Source organism: Delphinus delphis, chromosome 17 (assembly GCF_949987515.2).
Source record: "Delphinus delphis chromosome 17, mDelDel1.2, whole genome shotgun sequence".
Classification (NCBI taxonomy): domain Eukaryota; kingdom Metazoa; phylum Chordata; class Mammalia; order Artiodactyla; family Delphinidae; genus Delphinus; species Delphinus delphis.
Window position 1 is genome coordinate 41,187,514 of NC_082699.1, and position 18,057 is coordinate 41,205,570.

Here is an 18,057-nt window from a genome sequence, read left to right on the forward strand (position 1 = left end):
TAAAGGCATTTGTTCTCAGTGGAAATTGAGGTCTGTCGCAGGAGTCATTAACTCTAGCTTTGGACGAGCGGTTCTTAAAGTGTGGATGGATCGCGGCATCTTTATCACCTAGGATCTTGTTAGAAATGTGGGTTCTGGGCCATGCTCCAGTCCAACCAAATCAGAAATCTGGGGGTGGGGCCCAGCAATCTGAGTTTTGAAAAGCCCTTCGGGTGATTTTTGTGGCATGCTAGAATTTGAGAACTACTGAGAAATGGTTCTCATCCCGGACGGTACAGGAACCACTAAAGGAGGGCCCCTAGTGGTGGGCCCCAGATATCGGTGTTTTTTTTCTTTAAAGCTGCCTTGGTGTTTCTACTGTGCAGGCAGGCTCGCAGACCACTGCTTTAGGGCGCTGCTACTCAAAATGTGGGCACTGGACCAGCAGCCTGCGCATCACCTGGGAGCTCATTAGAAATATAGAACCCCAAACCCCATCTGAGACTGCTGACTTCTAATTTGCGTTTTAACAAGACTCTCGGTGACTCATAGCCACATTATAGTTGGTAAAACACTACTTTATAGAAATAGTGAGTTTCCTTTAAAGAAGTCAGTCCCTAGAATGCCCTTAATTTACAGTTTTGAGGGGAGGCAGAATAGCTGCTTTGGCTTCTGTCCGGTGTTGACTCAGGGAAGCAGGCACTGATGAGGACGCAAGGGATGGCTCGATAGCTACTGCTTAGGAGATCCTGGGACCATGAGGTATAACAGTAGCCCATAAGCCATCATCATTTAAGCAGTTAAGACACTCCCCAGTGCAAGTAATAAAACTCCCAATTCAGACTGGCATAAGAAATAAAAAGAAACTTTTTGGCTAAGATAATGGAGAAGTCCAGGAGTAGTTTTGTCTTCAGGCTGGACTGCATCAAGAGGCTTAAGTATCAGGTCTTGGGTTTTACATGTCTTTCAGTGCAACTTTCCTTTCTTAGGTTTACTCCCAGGACTTCTCCTAATTAAGGTAACAGCTCAGCTGTTGTTAAAAAGAGATCTCCCCAAATATAGTGGCTTAAAATAGCTGTTTTATTTCCCTTTGACATAACAGTCCAAAGACAGAGCTGGTGGGGTGGTTTTACCGTGTTCCTACGCAGCTCTTATCTGTGGCTCCAAGGTGGCTGCTTCATCCTTCCCGTCTCCCAGCCAGGAGGAAGAGTCAAAGGGTGGACATGCACCTTCCTCCTTAGGCCACAGCCTGGACGCGTAGTGTCACTTCCACTTACATCCCATTGGTCAGAGTATAGTCGTGGCTACACAAGATGCAGTGCTGGTTGGGAAATGTCTCTCCGTGGGCAGCCACGTGCCTAGTAAGAATCTGGAGAGGTCGTATTACTAAAGAAGGGACGATTTTGGATATTGACGACAACCAGGAGAAACCGCTCCCCTTGTGGTGGCAACATGGGGTATGGCAACTTCAGGTTAGCAAACAGCCTGTCTTCTCAGCAGTTGTGGTAGAAAGAGCTTCTCTTTCCCAGTTATTCTAGTAAGAATCCGAAAATAGCTTTTCAGTAACTCTTTTTTTTAAATATAAATTTATTTATTTATTTGGCTGTGTCGGGTCTTCGTGGTTGCTGTGCGTGGGCTTTCTCTAGTTGCAGCGAGCGGGGGCTTCTCTTTGTTGCGGTGCGTGGGCTTCTCATGGCAGTGGCTTTTCTTGTTGCAGAGCACAGGCTCTAGAACACAGGCTCCGTAGTTGTGGCACACGGGCTTGGTTGCTCTGCGGCATGTGGGATCTTCCCGGACCAGGGCACGAACCCGTGTCCCCTGCATCGGCAGGCGGACTCTCAACCACTGTGCCACCAGGGAAGCCCCCCCGTCATTGACTCTTGATTGGCTTGACCTGACTGCCTCTGGCCTAGGTAATATGCATCATCCCTGGAACTACAAGTGGAGGAAGAGCCTGAATCCCCTTGGACTGTGACAGGAAAGGATTGGCTCCCCAGATAAAAATGGAGTGACTGTTACCTGAGGGAGGAGAATGAATGCTGTCAAAATGGACACCTTTTTTTCCCTTCACCTGTGCTCTGGCTCTTACTATAGTAACTTTTCTCTCCTCTTTCAAGCCTGACCTTCACCTTACCTGATTTTGCCAGGGTAAGATATTTGACACACACAACAGTTTGCCTTGGGGCTTACACTCCTGATGACCATATCTTGGAAGTAGGTTCATATCTTGGAAGGGGGGTCATATCTTGGAAGGGAGGGGGTCATAACTTGGAAGTGGAGGTCGTAACTTGGATGTGGGTTCAGGCATTGCCCTTCGTCCGGGTAAAAACTCCAGTATTCATCTATTTAGTGACAAATTAAGTAGCAGGCATAGTATACAGTGAGCTTACTCTTTTAACTGGCATTTGGACCTAGACAAGAAAGGGAAGTGGAGAACTTGGGGGTGCTAAAGCCAGGGGTGGGGGAGTATTTACTGTCAACTTAGTCGTGTATGGAATATTTGAAGATTATTGGCACATTAGATAAAAGGCATTTAAAAACAAATATTTTGATGAGTTTAATAAACATAGGAGACTGCAGCAATGTACTTTTGATGTCTTATTTTAATGACTGGTAAATATTGATAAAGGAAAAGATACATTTGTTTATCTTTGACTGATTGGTAAACTTTTTTTTAAATATTCTAAATGAAATGGTTTGCATCTTTAACTGCAAAAGATTGTATAAATAGAGGCCATGATCAAACAGTGATGAGTGATGAGTGTTATAAAAATGATGAATTGTGCTGTGTTTACCTCTTATTCTGAAGGTTTTGTTTCCTTTTATATATATATATATATATATATATATATATATAAAATAACTTACTCATTGCATAGAAGATTTGAGGTGATTTCCAGAATGCAAACTTTTCCACAAACTTTAGAAGAAATGCTATGTTGTTGAATTCTAGGAAACAGGAGCATTTTAAAAGTATACCATGTTAAAAAAAAGTTGTAACAGTTAAATGATAGAAAACTAGTGCATAATATTCAAAATAACGTGCTATTTCCAGGCCTCTTAACTGAATGCTTATTGCTTATTTCATTCTTGTCCTTTTTAATAAAAATGTGGATTGCAGGTACATTTGATGTAAATGAATGAAAATTTCATTTGCCCAGAACTTTGTGTATTGCGTTAATAAGATTTACCCAAAACACTATTGTTGGTTTAATAAATATTAAGAGATGCCTCGTAGTGTTTGCCATTTTTCTCCCTGGGCATTAACTACTCTGTGAGTCTTTACCAGACCGCTTGTGTTGTTTTGTGCCTTGAGGTATAAATAGAGACAGAAAACCTAGAAGATTCAAACAAGTTCCATACCATAAACTATTCGCAGATGTGTTTAGTATTCATTCAGGAAAGCCTTTTAATCTATTTCATATAAAACTACTTTCTTTTAGCATCTACATGTGCAAGAGCTTGTATTTATTTTACTGGAAATTTAAAAAACAATAATAAAAACATTTTCTGGAAAGCGTCATCATCTAACAAGCACTAGGAAGATACAATGTGATGACTTCCATCTGACCCTTTGCCTTCTTGGATCTTATATCCTTTTGGACAATTAGGAATGAAAGGGGTGGTAGCTTCCAAAGAGACAGATGTTGATTGAATAAAAGGAAGCCCTTTCTAAAAGGCAGGCGGGGATGGAATAGACCACTTCAGAAGTAGTGAGGGCCCCAGCCTGGGGGTAAGTAAGCATGTGCTTGGATGGCCTTTTGGGATTTTTAGAGGAGATTCGAAGCATTAGCTGGCTGGGAGATGAGCTGACCTGTATAGCTTCCTTCTAACTTTAGATTCTATTGTTCTTATAATATTTTGAAGTTAAACGCCAAACAACTTAAAATATATTTTATTTCCTGATAACTTGGTCTTAGACTAGACATCATTTGTTGCCTTAGTTGAAGGAGTATGGCACTCTAGGGCCAATTTTCTGTTAAACTGTTGGCAAGATGTCTATTTGCCAACTTGAGGGGACAAGTAGCAATTGAAATTTGCCATTGCCTCAAACTTCAAGTGACCCTGACAGGTACTTAAATCAGGCAGAATGGCCAGCATGACTGTCTGATGTGAACCAGAGAGGTGTGGACCTGGGAGATGAGGCAAACTCAAGTCACAGCAAGGGGCCAGGACTTGAGGGCAGCGGAAGAGTCTTCAAAGGAGGAGAGGTAGACGGTCTCCAAGCCAGCATGAAGAGTATCAGGCAAAGAGGCCACTGTCCCAGGCTGTCAGGGATGTGGAAGGTAGGCTTAGCCTCCGAAGCATTCATTCCCCCATCACTTTGTGACATGCACCAAGTACCTCTTCTTCGACTGGATGAGATGGTCATGCTGCGTCATGATCACCCATGACCCATGGGACATAGCACAAAGCTTTCCTTATGAGGCTTAAGCAACCACTGTGAAAAACACCCCTGAAACAAATGATGGGCAGAAGGACTCTAGGTTAGGAACCATTTCTCTACCTCTTTACTCTTGTCCAAATAGCACCCCGTTCATGTTTACTTCTTTATTCTGCATGAAGCAAGAGAATGCTGGCCAGGTAGCCAGAAGACTTGGGTTCTTATAAGCTGGCCTTTCTCTGCCAGTAACCAGCAGTGACCTCTGGCACATCACTCAACCTCTTTTGTCTCATTTCCCCCCTTTGTAAAACCCCCTGATCTCTGCCACCAAATGTGCTATAGTTCTATAATGGCTGCACTCTTTTTTTTTTTTTTTTTAAGGAAATAATTTTTTTCTCCTCTCTACCTGTTGCCTTGGAATGAAGTTTTTGAAATTCCAGTCCACATTTTAACATTTTGCTCTATTCTCTTCTCCTTTGTCAGCCAAGTAAATTGGTTGCAGTTGTCATTTAGAATGCTATAATCTTTCATGACTAACCATTTCCTCTCAGGGATGCCACTCCATCTAGCTGTTATAGCTCAGATTTCTTCCTCCCAGATAGGAGGGTGGAGGTTGCTTCGAGTATGGGAAATAGAAGCTGGAGTAGGAGGTGAAGTTCTCACAGTAGGGAGAATGTTCTCCACCTGTTAGAGACAGGAAACAACTGGGGTGTGAAGGCCAGCTGTCCTTGTTCTGTGGATGGCAATTCCCAGCCGATTTTTTTCCTCATTTTTGGGCTCTGAATATTACACACTGTACAGTTTCTTTGTCCTGGAATCTAATAGTTGTTAAAAACTGTGCAAGTGAATGCACTCTAGAAAGATACTGAGACTTTGAGTAGCTCAAGCATGGTATTCTGGGGTTTCAAGGAGTGACTGAACCTCCTCTTCTAAAGGCGAGCATTTCACCCAGCATGATTTATCCACAGAGTTTCAAATTTGACTATCTCCCAAATGCCTATGAAATTGATGGCAAGCATTAGTATGAAAAATGCTGCCCAACTGTGATCACGACTGGCCCACCGATTTATAGCTCATTAGCTCCAGGACTGCCCAGAGGAGGCTTTCCAGGTGGATGGGTCTCCCTGCCTAAAGTGCTGTCCTCACACTGCCTGGATTGGAATCATCTTGGGGGAGGGAAAGGGGGGTTTGTTAAAAATGCACGTTCTTGGTTCCCACCCTTGACTCTGCATTTTAATGTCTAAACACACTGAAGTTACAGAATGAACTGCTTTTGGCCAAAAAACTAGAAAGCTTGGAAGGACTTTCTGTGGACCCCACCTCTATGCTAATAACCTTTTTGGTGTTTTTAGTTCTGGTCTGAGGTCCTCTACAAAATGCAAAATTTGACACTGAGCTCAGGATCAAAACATACCTTGCATTGTTGGGAAATTATTTAGTTATTAAAAGATAGTTTATTTGGCTGTGCAATAGGATCACTGGCAAACAGTCTGTCTTTTATGCTGCTTGCCGTTGAGGTACATATATACATAGAATTTAATAGCTTTCTTAAGCTATAACTCACATACCACAAAGTCACCCATTTAACGTGTACAGTTTAGTGACTTTTAGTATTTTCACAGTTGTGCAACCTTTGCCCCAATTTGATTTTAGAACATTTTCATCACCTCCAAAGGAAACCCTCTACCCATCTACCGTGACCTCTAGTTCCATCCCCACCAAGTCCTAGGTAACCATTAATCTACCTTCTGTCTTTATAGATTGTCTCTATAGATTTGTCTATTCTGGACATTTTGTGTAAGTGAAGTCATATAATATGTGGTCTTTCGTGACCAATTTCTTTCACTTAGCATAAACTTTTCAAGGTTCCTCCATATTGGTGCCTGATGAGTACTGCATTTCTCTTTTATTGCTGAATAATATTCCGTTGTATGGAGGTACCAAATTTTGTTTACCCATTCATCAGTTGATGGACATTTGGGTTGTTTCAACTTTTGGGCAGTTATGAACAATGCTGTTTCGAAAATTCTTGTACAGGTTTGTGAGTGGACATGTTGTTTTGTTTCCCTTGGCTGTATACCTAGGCGTGGAATTGCTGGGTCACATAGTAACTCTATGTTTAACATTTTGAGGAACTGCCAAAGTGTTTTCCAAAGTGGCTGGAATATTTTACATTCCCACCAGTGGTGCACAAGGGTTCTCTGCATCTTTGCTAATACTTGTTATTTTCTGTCCTTTTTGATCATAGTCATTCTAGTGGGGGGTGACATGGTACCTCACTGTGGTTTTGCATTTAATGACTAATGATGTCGAGCATCTTTTTGTGTTCCTATTAGCCACTTGTATTTCCTCTTTGGAGTAATGTCTGTTTAAATCCTTTGCCCATTTAAAAATTGGGTTCTTTGTCTTATTATTACTGAGTTCCGAGAGTTCTTTATATGTTCTTAATGCAAGTCCTTTATCAGATGTTCAGTTTGTAAATATTTTCTCCCATTCTGTGGATTGCCTTTTCATCCTCTTGGTAGTGTACTTTGAAGCACAGAAGTATTAATTTTTATTAAGTCCTGTTTATCTGATTTTTCATTTGTTGCTTTTGGTGTCACATGTAAGGAACTGTTTCCTCACTGAAGGTTGCAAAGCTTTACTCCTATGTGTTCTAATAGTTTTATGTTTTTAGCTCTTACGTTTAGGGTTGTAATCCATTTTGAGTTAATTATTAATTTTTGCATGTGTTGTGGAGTAGGGGTACAACTTTTTTTTTTTTGCATGTGGTTTCTAGTTGGTTCAACACATTTTATTAAAAAGACTATTCTTTCCCCCATTGAATTGTCTTGGCACTGTTGTCAAAAATCAGTTGACCATAAAGGTAAGGCTTTATTTTTGAACTCTTGATTTTATTCCATTTATCTGTATGATCTATAATTACTATATGTACATATTTATGTACATAAATAATGTGTGTCTCTCTATAGACACACCTATGGAAGGGAGTCTTCAAACAAACTTGGTTGTGATGGATGTCTTTCCTTTGGCTTTAATTTAGGTGGTTAGGAAATGGGATGAATTAAAAAGTAGGAATGTAAGACATTAACTCTATCAGGAGACTTGGCCATGAGGTCCCTCAAGCCTCGTTGAGCCCACTTGCCAGGGATACAAAGGGTAGGTAGCAGAGTGGTTGGATTGCTGTTAGTTTTTATTCTGTTTTTCTCCCTTCTGAAATGGAACGCATTTCTGAATGTTTGGAGTGGAGCACATTTTAGGTCTCTGGTCCCTGGCTTAGCCTTGCCGGTAAAAACTTGGTTAAGTGACCTTCCTGAGCTCTGACTGCCTCTACCCTGCCTACAGTTTCTGAGCCTGGGTTCCTTCAGCTGTGAAATGAAGGAGCTTGAGTAGATGCTGATGCTTCTCCCCAAGTCAGCTTGAAATTGTGTGATTTTTGTGCCTGGCCACCCTTTAAAAAATGGTATGTTTTATCATTGTCGCCTACACATATAATTGAAAGAGTAAAGACGTGTCCTACTAATGTTCTCTATTGGTGATTCTGGTGAGAAGAGGCTGGGAAGCACATAAACGGTGGGATTGAAGTGATCAGTTCTCTTAGTTTAATGGTATAAAAAGCCTAGTCGTGTGCTTTCATAATATTTCTTGGTTATTTTAATTTTTAACGATAAAATGTGTGACACAGAAAAAGGAAAAAACAAAATTTTGCTGTGACACTGTGTACTTCTGCCTTGTGGATATAGTTAGAGAGACTGCCTTACCTTGAGAGCAGTTAACTTACAGATAAATAGGTGAAACTTCTTTCAGAAATGTCTTAATTTTATTCTTGGGTTTGTGGGAATTTTAGAAATAAAGGCTTTTAATTGTTCACAGCTGGTGCATGGATATAGTGGTAATAATAATTAGGAACAATATGGTTCACCTCTTAAGTTGTTAGTTTTAATCCACTAAATTTTTTTGATCTGAAGTCCGGCAGCGTCTTCCAGTGGAACATTAGGTGGGGGTCCATCCTAGTTTTCAGTCAGGAAGTGTGCGTGTCTTGCCTTGTCTTGCCAATTTGTTAGAATGATTTCCATGGTTTGATTTGAATGTCTTCCACCTAAAAGGACATACACAAAACCAGCCCATACTCAACAAAATCCATCCAGACATCCTCACTACAGAGCCCTTGAGCAGATGCAGTGAGTACCATGAGCCGGGATCAAGCATATCTGGGGAGCTTGGGGCCTCAGATGTGGCCCCTGCAGTTGGACCCTACCTAATGGAGATGCGAGCCTTGTTAGGAGAGGAAGTGAGCTTGAATTAAGCGCTTGTGAATGGGGGCTGAACCCCATTGTGGCGTTCATTACTTCCTTGGGATAAAAAACACTTTCTAAGGCTTCCCTGGTGGGGCAGTGGTTGAGAGTCCACCTGCCGATGCAGGGGACACGGGTTCGTGCCCCGGTCCGGGAAGATCCCACATGCCGCGGAGCGGCTGGGCCTGTGAGCCATGGCCGCTAAGCCTGCGCGTCCGGAGCCTGTGCTCCGCAATGGGAGAGGCCACAACAGTGAGAGGCCCACGTACCGCAAAAAACAAACAAACAAACAAACAAAAAAAACCTCTTTCTATTCCCTGGATAGTAGACCCAAATCAGAAAGCTGATTTTTATAAGTTATTTATCCCTCCCACCTTGCTTTTTGTGAAGTCTTCAAATTCCAAAGTATTAAGACAAGTTATTGGTGGAGTTCATGCTCCATGGCTCCATCTTAGAGAAATTTTTCTAAGTGATAAATATTTATTAGAGAATAAGTATTGGACACAGTGGTTAAGACTCTGTGTTTCCACTGCAGGGGGCGCGGTTACATCCCTGGTCAGGGAACTAAGATGCCACATGCCATGAGGCGCAGACACAAAGAAGAAAAAAAGAGAGAGAGAGAATAAGTATTAAAAAACATGTATTCTTGAACAGTGATTTGGATGGAAGTAGTATTCTGAGAAACTTTTTTTTTTTTTTTTTTTTAGGATAATGAAGCTATTTTAGTATTATTTAAAATAAGAACAACCTTTAAACCGTATGAAGTGGGCAATAGGGGAGAAGCACGCCTTCCTGAGAAGGGTCTTCTCAGGGGCAAAGGCAGCAAGGGTGGGTGGGCAGGAGGGAGTGCAGGCCTGGACGTCAGCGGTGCTTCCTCGGGGCGGGCTCTGCAGGTAGGAGAGGTGGCTCTGGGGCTTGGCAGCTCCTGGCTGGAGTGGAGGGAGCTGGCCTGGCGGTCCGTGCCAGTGACTCAGGCAGGGGTAGGGCAGGGGTCAGCTGGGGAAAAGAAATGTGGGTTTGAGTGTCAGGAGGAGGTGGCCCTGGCTTTCAGGACTCAAGGGGGACGTCAGGCTGCAGGAGGCCCAGGCCCGGGAGTGCTGATCCGCCCCCATCTCTCCAGTGAGGCTCTGTGACTGTGCCCTGGGCGGGTGGGGGGTGGGGGGGCCTCACAGCAGGGTGGGCGGCAGACGGGGAAGGCTCAGGCAGGGCTGCTAATCAGGCTGGGGCTCAGTGTCCTCTTCTCGGAGGCGCTTGCACCCGGAGCAGGTGCTTCTTATCAGAGGCCCCGGCCTGGGCACAAAGACAGGGACCACTCCATTCCTCATCACGGGCCGGAAGGCCGACAGCCTGGGCTCGGGGCTCTCAGACCTGAGAGGCCCGTCGAGCCACCTTTGTCCTTCCTCGCGTCGGCTGAGGGCCCTCAGCTCGGTCTCCATGGCACAGGGGTCTGGGGACTCCTGGCTGGGCGGACACGGGGACAAGCTGTTTAGGCTTTCAACGGGGGGGGTACGGATGTCCACCAGGCTCTGCGTGTGGCAGGAGAGGCGGACGGTGCACCGGGACCTCATCGTGAAACCGTTGCCATGGCCGGAAAACCCCAGCCCCGAGGAGGTGCGGAGGGGCGGCCCGCTGGGAAAGCGCCTCCAGCCCTGGGGCGCCGAGGACCCGCGGACTGGGTAGTACTTCCAGCGGCGCAGGGCGGCGGGGAGCGGCCGCCTGCAGCGTAACCAGAGCTCATGATCCTGGCGGCGGCGGCGGAAGGACAGGATTGGGCGCCCGTCCCGGTCCATCGGGAAGTAGGTGCCTTGGGCGGACCCGGTGCGTGGCAACCATGGGGACTGGCACTTCCGGACGTGGGCTGGCTGCGTGGCCTCGGCCGTGTCCAGGTACATGCTCAGGTAGCTGCCCATGCTAGCGGGTCAGCGGGGTCGGATTTTCGACGGGCTTTGGCTTCTGGGAGGCCCCGAAGTCAGTAGACGCGAAGCTTACGGCGCTAGGCGACCGTTGGCATCGGGGTGTGTGACGGTTCGTGGGGCGTCATAACCTCTGGGCACGAGGTTCTGCGCGAGCCAGGCCGGGGCCTCGCGGACTCACTCGGGGCCTCGCGGACCCACCCGGGGCCTCGCGGACCTGCGGCCTCGTGGGGCGCCCCTGTGTTCTCAGCACAGGGGATCCTTCAGCTCCCACTGCTGGCCCAGGCGCTTGGCTCTGGGTGGCGGGGGAGCCCTCCACTTTTTGCCCTTGACATTTAAAGGGAGAAAATATAATAATTTGTACCAGGTCCTGAAAATTGACTGAAGGGCACTCTCTTTCATTACTGTAAAAATGAACAAAATGCACTTGAATGCTCCTTTAAGGAAAAAGAGCGAATTTACTTGTATTTCTACAGAGGCTGTGTGCTTCTTCTAGAATGGTTGCTAATGTCACTTTTTGTAATTTTATTCTTTTTTTTTTAACATCTTTATCGGGGTATAATTGCTTTACAATGGTGTGTTAGTTTCTGCTTTATAACAAAGTGAATCAGTTATACATATGTTCCCATATCTCTTCCCTCTTGCGTCTCCCTCCCTCCCACCCTCCCTATCCCACCCCTCCAGGCGGTCACAAAGCACCGAGCCGATATCCCTGTGCCATGCGGCTGCTTCCCACTAGCTATCTACTTTACGTTTGTTAGTGTGTATATGTCCATGCCTCTCTCTCGCCCTGTCACAGCTCACCCTTCCCCCTCCCCATATCCTCAAGTCCGTTCTCCAGTAGGTCTGTGTCTTTATTCCTGTCTTACTCCTAGGTTCTTCATGACAGTTTTTTTTCCTTAAATTCCATATATATGTGTTAGCATACGGTATTTGTCTTTCTCTTTCTGACTTACTTCACTCTGTATGACAGACTCTAGGTCTATCCACCTCATTACAAATAGCTCAATTTCGTTTCTTTTTATGGCTGAGTAATATTCCATTGTATATATGTGCCACATCTTCTTTATCCATTCATCCGATGATGGACACTTAGGTTGTTTCCATCTCCGGGCTATTGTAAATAGAGCTGCAATGAATATTTTGGTACATGACTCTTTTTTAATTTTGGTTTTCTCAGGGTATATGCCCAGTAGTGGGATTGCTGGATCATATGGTAGTTCTATTTGTAGTTTTTTAAGGAACCTCCATACTGTTCTCCATAGTGGCTGAACCAATTCACATTCCCACCAGCAGTGCAAGAGTGTTCCCTTTTCTTCACACCCTCTCCAGCATTTATTGTTTATAGATTTTTTGATGATGGCCATTCTGACTAGTGTGAGATGATATCTCATTGTAGTTTTGATTTGCATTTCTCTAATGATTAATGATGTTGAGCATTCTTTCATGTGTTTGTTGGCAGTCTGTATATCTTCTTTGGAGAAATGTCTATTTAGGTCTTCTGCCCATTTTTGGATTGGGTTGTTTGTTTTTTTGTTACTGAGCTGCATGAGCTGCTTGTAAAATTTGGAAATTAATCCTTTGTCGGTTGCTTCATTTGCAAATATTTTCTCCCATTCTGAGGGTTGTCTTTTGGTCTTGTTTATGGTTTCCTTTGCTGTGGAAAAACTTTGAAGTTTCATTAGGTCCTATTTGTTTATTTTTGTTTTTATTTCCATTTCTCTAGGAGGTGGGTCAAAAAGGATCTTGCTGTGTTTTATTTCATAGAGTGTTCTGCCTATGTTTTCCTCTGAGAGTTTGATAGTTTCTGGTCTTACATTTAGGTCTTTAATCCATTTTGAGCTTATTTTTGTGTATGGTGTTAGGGAGTGATCTAATTTCATACTTTTACATGTACCTGTCCAGTTTTCCCAGCACCACTTATTGAAGAGGCTGTCTTTTCTTCACTGTACATTCCTGCCACCTTTATCAAAGATAAGGTGTCCATATGTGCATGGGTTTATCTCTGGGCATTCTATCCTGTTCCATTGATCTATCTTTCTGTTTCTGTGCCAGTACCATACTGTCTTGATTACTGTAGCTTTGTAGTATAGTCTGAAGTCAGGGAGCCTGATTCCTCCAGCTCCGTTTTTCGTTCTCAAGATTGCTTTGGCTCTTCGGGGTCTTTTGTGTTTCCATACAAATTGTGAAATTTTTTGTTCTAGTTCTGTGAAAAATGCCAGTGGTAGTTTGATAGGGATTGCATTGAATCTGTAGATTGCTTTGGGTAGTAGAGTCATTTTCACAATGTTGATTCTTCCAATCCAAGAACATGGTATATCTCTCCATCTGTTTGTATCATCTTTAATTTCTTTCATTAGTGTCTTCTAATTTTCTGCATACAGGTCTTTTGTCTCCTTAGGTAGGTTTATTCCTAGATATTTTATTCTTTATGTTGCGATGGTAAATGGGAGTGTTTTCTTGATTTCACTTTCAGATTTTTCATCATTAGTATATAGGAATGCCAGAGATTTCTGTGCATTAATTTTGTATCCTGCTACTTTACCAAATTCATTGATTAGCTCTAGTAGTTTTCTGGTAGCATCTTTAGGATTCTCTATGTATAGTATCATGTCATCTGCAAACAGTGACAGCTTTACTTCTTCTTTTCCGATTTGGATTCCTTTTATTTCCTTTTCTTCTCTGATTGCTGTGGCTAGGACTTCCAAAACTATGTTGAATAAGAGTGGTGAGAGTGGGCAAGCTTGTCTTGTTCCTGATCTTAGTGGAAATGCTTTCAGTTTTTCACCATTGAGGATGATGTTGGCTGTGGGCTTGTCATACATGGCCTTTATTATGTTGAGGAAATTTCCCTCTATGCCTGCTTTCTGGAGGGTTTTTATCATAAATGGGTGTTGAATTTTGTCAAAAGCTTTCTCTGCATCTATTGAGATGATCATATGGTTTTTCTCCTTCAATTTGTTAATATGGTTTATCACATTGATAGATTTGCATATATTGAAGAATCCTTGCATTCCTGGAATAAACCCCACTTGATCATGGTGTATGATCCTTTTAATGTGCTGTTGGATTCTGTTTGCTAGTATTTTGTTGAGGATTTTTGCATCTATGTTCATCAGTGATATTGGCCTTTAGTTTTCTTTCTTTGTGACATCCTTGTCTGGTTTTGGTATCAAGGTGGTGGTGGCCTTGTAGAAGGAATTTGGGAGTGTTCCTCCCTCTGCTATATTTTGGAAGAGTTTGAGAAGGATAGGTGTTAGCTCTTCTCTAAATGTTTGATAGAATTTGCCTATGAAGCCATCTGCTCCTGGGCTTTTGTTTGTTGGAAGATTTTTAATCACAGTTTCAGTTTCAGTGCTTGTGATTGGTCTGTTCATATTTTCTATTTCTTCCTGATTCCGTCTTGGCAGGTTGTGCGTTTCTAAGAATTTGTCCATTTCTTCCAGTTTGTCCATTTTATTGGCATATAGTTTCTTGTAGTAATCTCTCATGATCTTTTTTATTTCTGCAGTGTCAGTTGTTACTTCTCCTTTTTCATTTCTAATTCGATTGATTTGAGTCTTCTCCCTTTTTTTCTTGATGAGTCTGGCTAATGGTTTATCTATTTTGTTTATCTTCTCAAAGAACCAGCTTTTAGTTTTATTGATCTTTGCTATTGTTTCCGTCATTTCTTTTTTATTTATTTCTGATCTGATTTTTATGATTTCTTTCCTTCTGCTAACTTTGGGGGGTTTTTTTGTTCTTCTTTCTCTAATTGCTTGAGGTGCAAGGTTAGGTTGTTTATTCGAGATGTTTCCTGCTTCTTAAGGTGGGCTTGTATTGCTATAAACTTCCCTCTTAGAACTGCTTTTGCTGCATCCCATAGGTTTTGGGTCGTTGTGTCTCCATTGTCATTTGTTTCTAGGTATTTTTAATTTCCTCTTTGATTTCTTCAGTGATCACTTTGTTATTAAGTAGTGTATTGTTTAGCCTCCATGTTTTTGTATTTTTTACAGATCTTTTCCTGTAATTGATATCTAGTCTCATGGTGTTGTGGTCGGGAAAGATACTTGATACAATTTCAGTTTTCTTCAATTTACCAAGGCTTGATTTGTGACCCAAGATATGATCTATCCTGGAGAATGTTCCATGAGCACTTGAGAAAAATGTGTATTCTGTTGTTTTTGGATGGATTGTCCTATAAATATCAATTAAGTCCATCTTGCTTAATGTATCATTTAAAGCTTGTGTTTCCTTATTTATTTTCATTTTGGATGATCTGTGCATTGGTGAAAGTGGGGTGTTAAAGTCCCCTACTATGATTGTGTTACTGTCGATTTCCCTTTTTATGGCTGTTAGTTTTTGCCTTATGTATTGAGGTGCTCCTGTGTTGGGTGCATAAATATTTACAATTGTTATATCTTCTTCTTGGATCGATCCCTTGATCATTATGTAGTGTCCTGCTTTGTCTCTTCTAATAGTCTTTATTTTAAAGTCTATTTTGTCTGATATGAGAATTGCTACACCAGCTTTCTTTTGGTTTCCATTTGCATGGAATATCTTTTTCCATCCCCTTACTTTCAGTCTGTATGTGTCTCTAGGTCTGAAGTGGGTCTCTTGTAGACAGCATATATATGGGTCTTGTTTTTGTATCCATTCAGCCAGTCTATGTCTTTTGGTGGGAGCATTTAGTCCATTTACATTTAAGGTAATTATTGATATGTATGTTCCTATTCCCATTTTCTAAATTGTTTTGGGTTCGTTATTATAGGTCTTTTCCTTCTCTTGTGTTTCTTGTCTAGAGAAGTTCCTTTAGCATTTGTTGTAAAGCTGGTTTGGTGGTGCTGAACTCTCTCAGCTTTTGCTTGTCTGTAAAGGTTTTAATTTCTCTGTCAAATCTGAATGAGATCCTTGCTGGGTAGAGTAGTCTTGGTTGCAGGTTTTTCTCCTTCATCACTTTCAGTATGTCCTGCCACTCCCTTCTGGCTTGTAGGGTTTCTGCTGAGAGATCAGCTGTTAACCTTATGGGGATTCCCTTGTGTGTTATTTGTTGTTTTTCCCTTGCTGCTTTTAATATGCTTTCTTTGTTTTTAATTTTTGACAGTTTGATTAATATATGTCTTGGCGTATTTCTCCTTGGATTTATCCTGTATGGGACTCTCTGTGCTTCCTGGACTTGCTTAACTATTTCCTTTCCCATATTAGGGAAGTTTTCAACTATAATCTCTTCAAATATCTTCTCAGTCCCTTTCTTTTTCTCTTCTTCTTCTGGAATCCCTATAATTCGAATGTTGGTGCGTTTAATGTTGTCCCAGACGTCTCTGAGACTGTCCTCAGTTCTTTTCATTCTTTTTTCTTTATTCTGCTCTGCAGTAGTTATTTCCACTATTTTATCTTCCAGGTCACTTATCCGTTCTTCTGCCTCAGTCATTCTGCTATTGATTCCATGTAGAGTATTTTTAATTTCATTTATTGTGTTGTTCATCGTTGCTTGTTTCATCTTTATTTCTTCTAGGTCCTTGTTAAATGTTTCTTGCATTTTGTCCATTCTATTTCCAAGATTTTGGATCATCTTTACTATCATTATTCTGAATTCTTTTTCAGGTAGACTGCCTATTTCCTCTTCATTTGTTAGGTCTGGTGCACTTTTATCTTGCTCCTTCATCTGCTGTTTTTCTGTCTTCTCATTTTGCTTATCTTACTGTGTTTGGGGTCTCCTTTTTGCAGGCTGCAGGTTCTTAGTTCCAGTTGTTTTTGATGTCTGTCTCCAGTGGCTAAGGTTGGTTCAGTGGGTTGTGTAGGCTTCCTGGTGGAGGGGACTAGTGCCTGTGTTGTGGTGGATGAGGCTGGCTCTTGTCTCTCTAGTGGGCAGGTCCATGTCTGGTGGTGTGTTTTGGGGTGTCTGTGGATTTATTATGATTTTAGGCAGCCTCTCTGCTAATGGGTGGGGTTGTGTTCCTGTCTTGCTAGTTGTTTGGCATAGGTTGTCCAGCACTGTGGCTTGCTGGTCGTTGAATGAAGCTGGGTGCTGGTGTTAAGATGGAGATCTCTGGGAGATTTTCGCCGTTTGATATTATGTGGAGCTGTGAGGCCTCTTGTTGACCAGTGTCCTGAAGTTGGCTCTCCCACCTCAGAGGCAGAGCCCTGGCTCCTGGCTGGAGCACCAAGAGCCTTTCATCCACACGGCTCAGAATAAAAGGGAGAAAAAGTAGAGAGAATTGGAAGGAAGGAAGGAAGGAAGGAAGGAAGGAAGGAGAAGGAAGGAAGAAACGAAAGAAAGAAAAGAAGGAAAGTAGGCAAGAAAGGAGGGAGGAAGGAAGGAAGGAAGGCAGGAAGGAAGGAAAAAAGACAGAAAGAAAGAAGATACAGTAAAATAAATAAAGTATAATAAAGTTATTGAATTAAAAATAATTATTTAGAAAAAAAAGGGACAGATGGAACCTTAGGACAAATGGTGGAAGCAAAGCTATACAGACAAAATCTTACACAGAAGCATACACATACACCCTCACAAAAAGAGGTAAAGGGGAAAAACTCATAAATCTTGCTCTCAAAGTCCACCTCCTCAATTTGGGATGATTCGTTGTCTAAAGGAGGGAGGGAAGGAAGGAAGGAAGGAAAGAAAGAGAAGGTAAAGTATAGTAAAGTTATTAAAATTAATTATTAAGAAAAAAAATTTTTTTTTAAAAAAAACAATGGACGGATAGAACCCTAGGACAAATGGTGGAAGCAAAGCTATACAGACAAGATCTCACACAGAAGCATACACATACACATTCACAAAAAGAGGAAAAGGGGAAAAAATCATAGATCTTGCTCTCGAAGTCCACCTCCTCAATTTGGGGTGATTCGTTGTCTATTCAGGTATTCCACAGATGCAGGTACATCAAGTTGATTGTGGAGCTTTAATCCGCTGCTTCTGAGGCTGCTGGGGGAGATTTCCCTTTCCCTTCTTTGTTCTCACAGCTCCCAGGGGCTCAGCTTTGGATTTGGCCCCGCCTCTGAGTGTAGGTCGCTGGAGGGCGTCTGTTCTTCACTCAGACAGGACAGCCGGAGTGACGTTGCACCAGCCTGAGGCCCGCCGTGCGTTCTCCCGGGGAAGTTGTCCCTGGATCCCGGGACCCTGGCAGTGGCGGGCTGCACAGGCTCCCCGGAAGCGGGGTGTGGATAGTGACCTGTGCTCGCACACAGGCTTCTTGGTGGCGGCAGCAGCAGCCTTAGCGTCTCCCGCCCGTCCCTGGGGTCCGTGTTTTTCGCCGTGGCTCGCGCCCGTCTCTGGGGTCCGCACTTTTAGCCGCGGCTCGCGCCCGTCCCTGGGGTCCGCGCTTTTAGCTGCGGCTCACGCCCGTCTCTGGAGCTCCTTTAAGCAGTGCTCTTAAACCCCTCTCCTAGCGCACTAGGAAACAAAGAGGGAAGAAAAAGTCTCTTGCCTCTTCGGCAGGTGCAGACTTTTCCCCGGACTCCCTCCCAGCCAGCCGTGGTGCACTAACCCCTTCAGGCTGTGTTT

General features: G+C 43.0%; 2 protein-coding genes across 2 annotated transcripts in view; one reads left to right on the forward strand and one right to left on the reverse strand.

Moving 5' to 3' along the window:
* SDC2 (syndecan 2) overlaps positions 1-18,057 on the forward strand; it is a 122,160-nt gene that overhangs the window by 16,999 nt on the left and 87,104 nt on the right. The gene's annotated exons all lie outside the window — the stretch shown is intronic.
* POM121L12 (POM121 transmembrane nucleoporin like 12) lies at positions 9,851-11,475 on the reverse strand. The gene has a single exon (XM_060035216.1). The coding sequence runs from the start codon at positions 10,566-10,568 to the stop codon at positions 9,870-9,872; it is 699 nt and encodes a 232-aa protein (XP_059891199.1). The 5' UTR covers positions 10,569-11,475; the 3' UTR covers positions 9,851-9,869.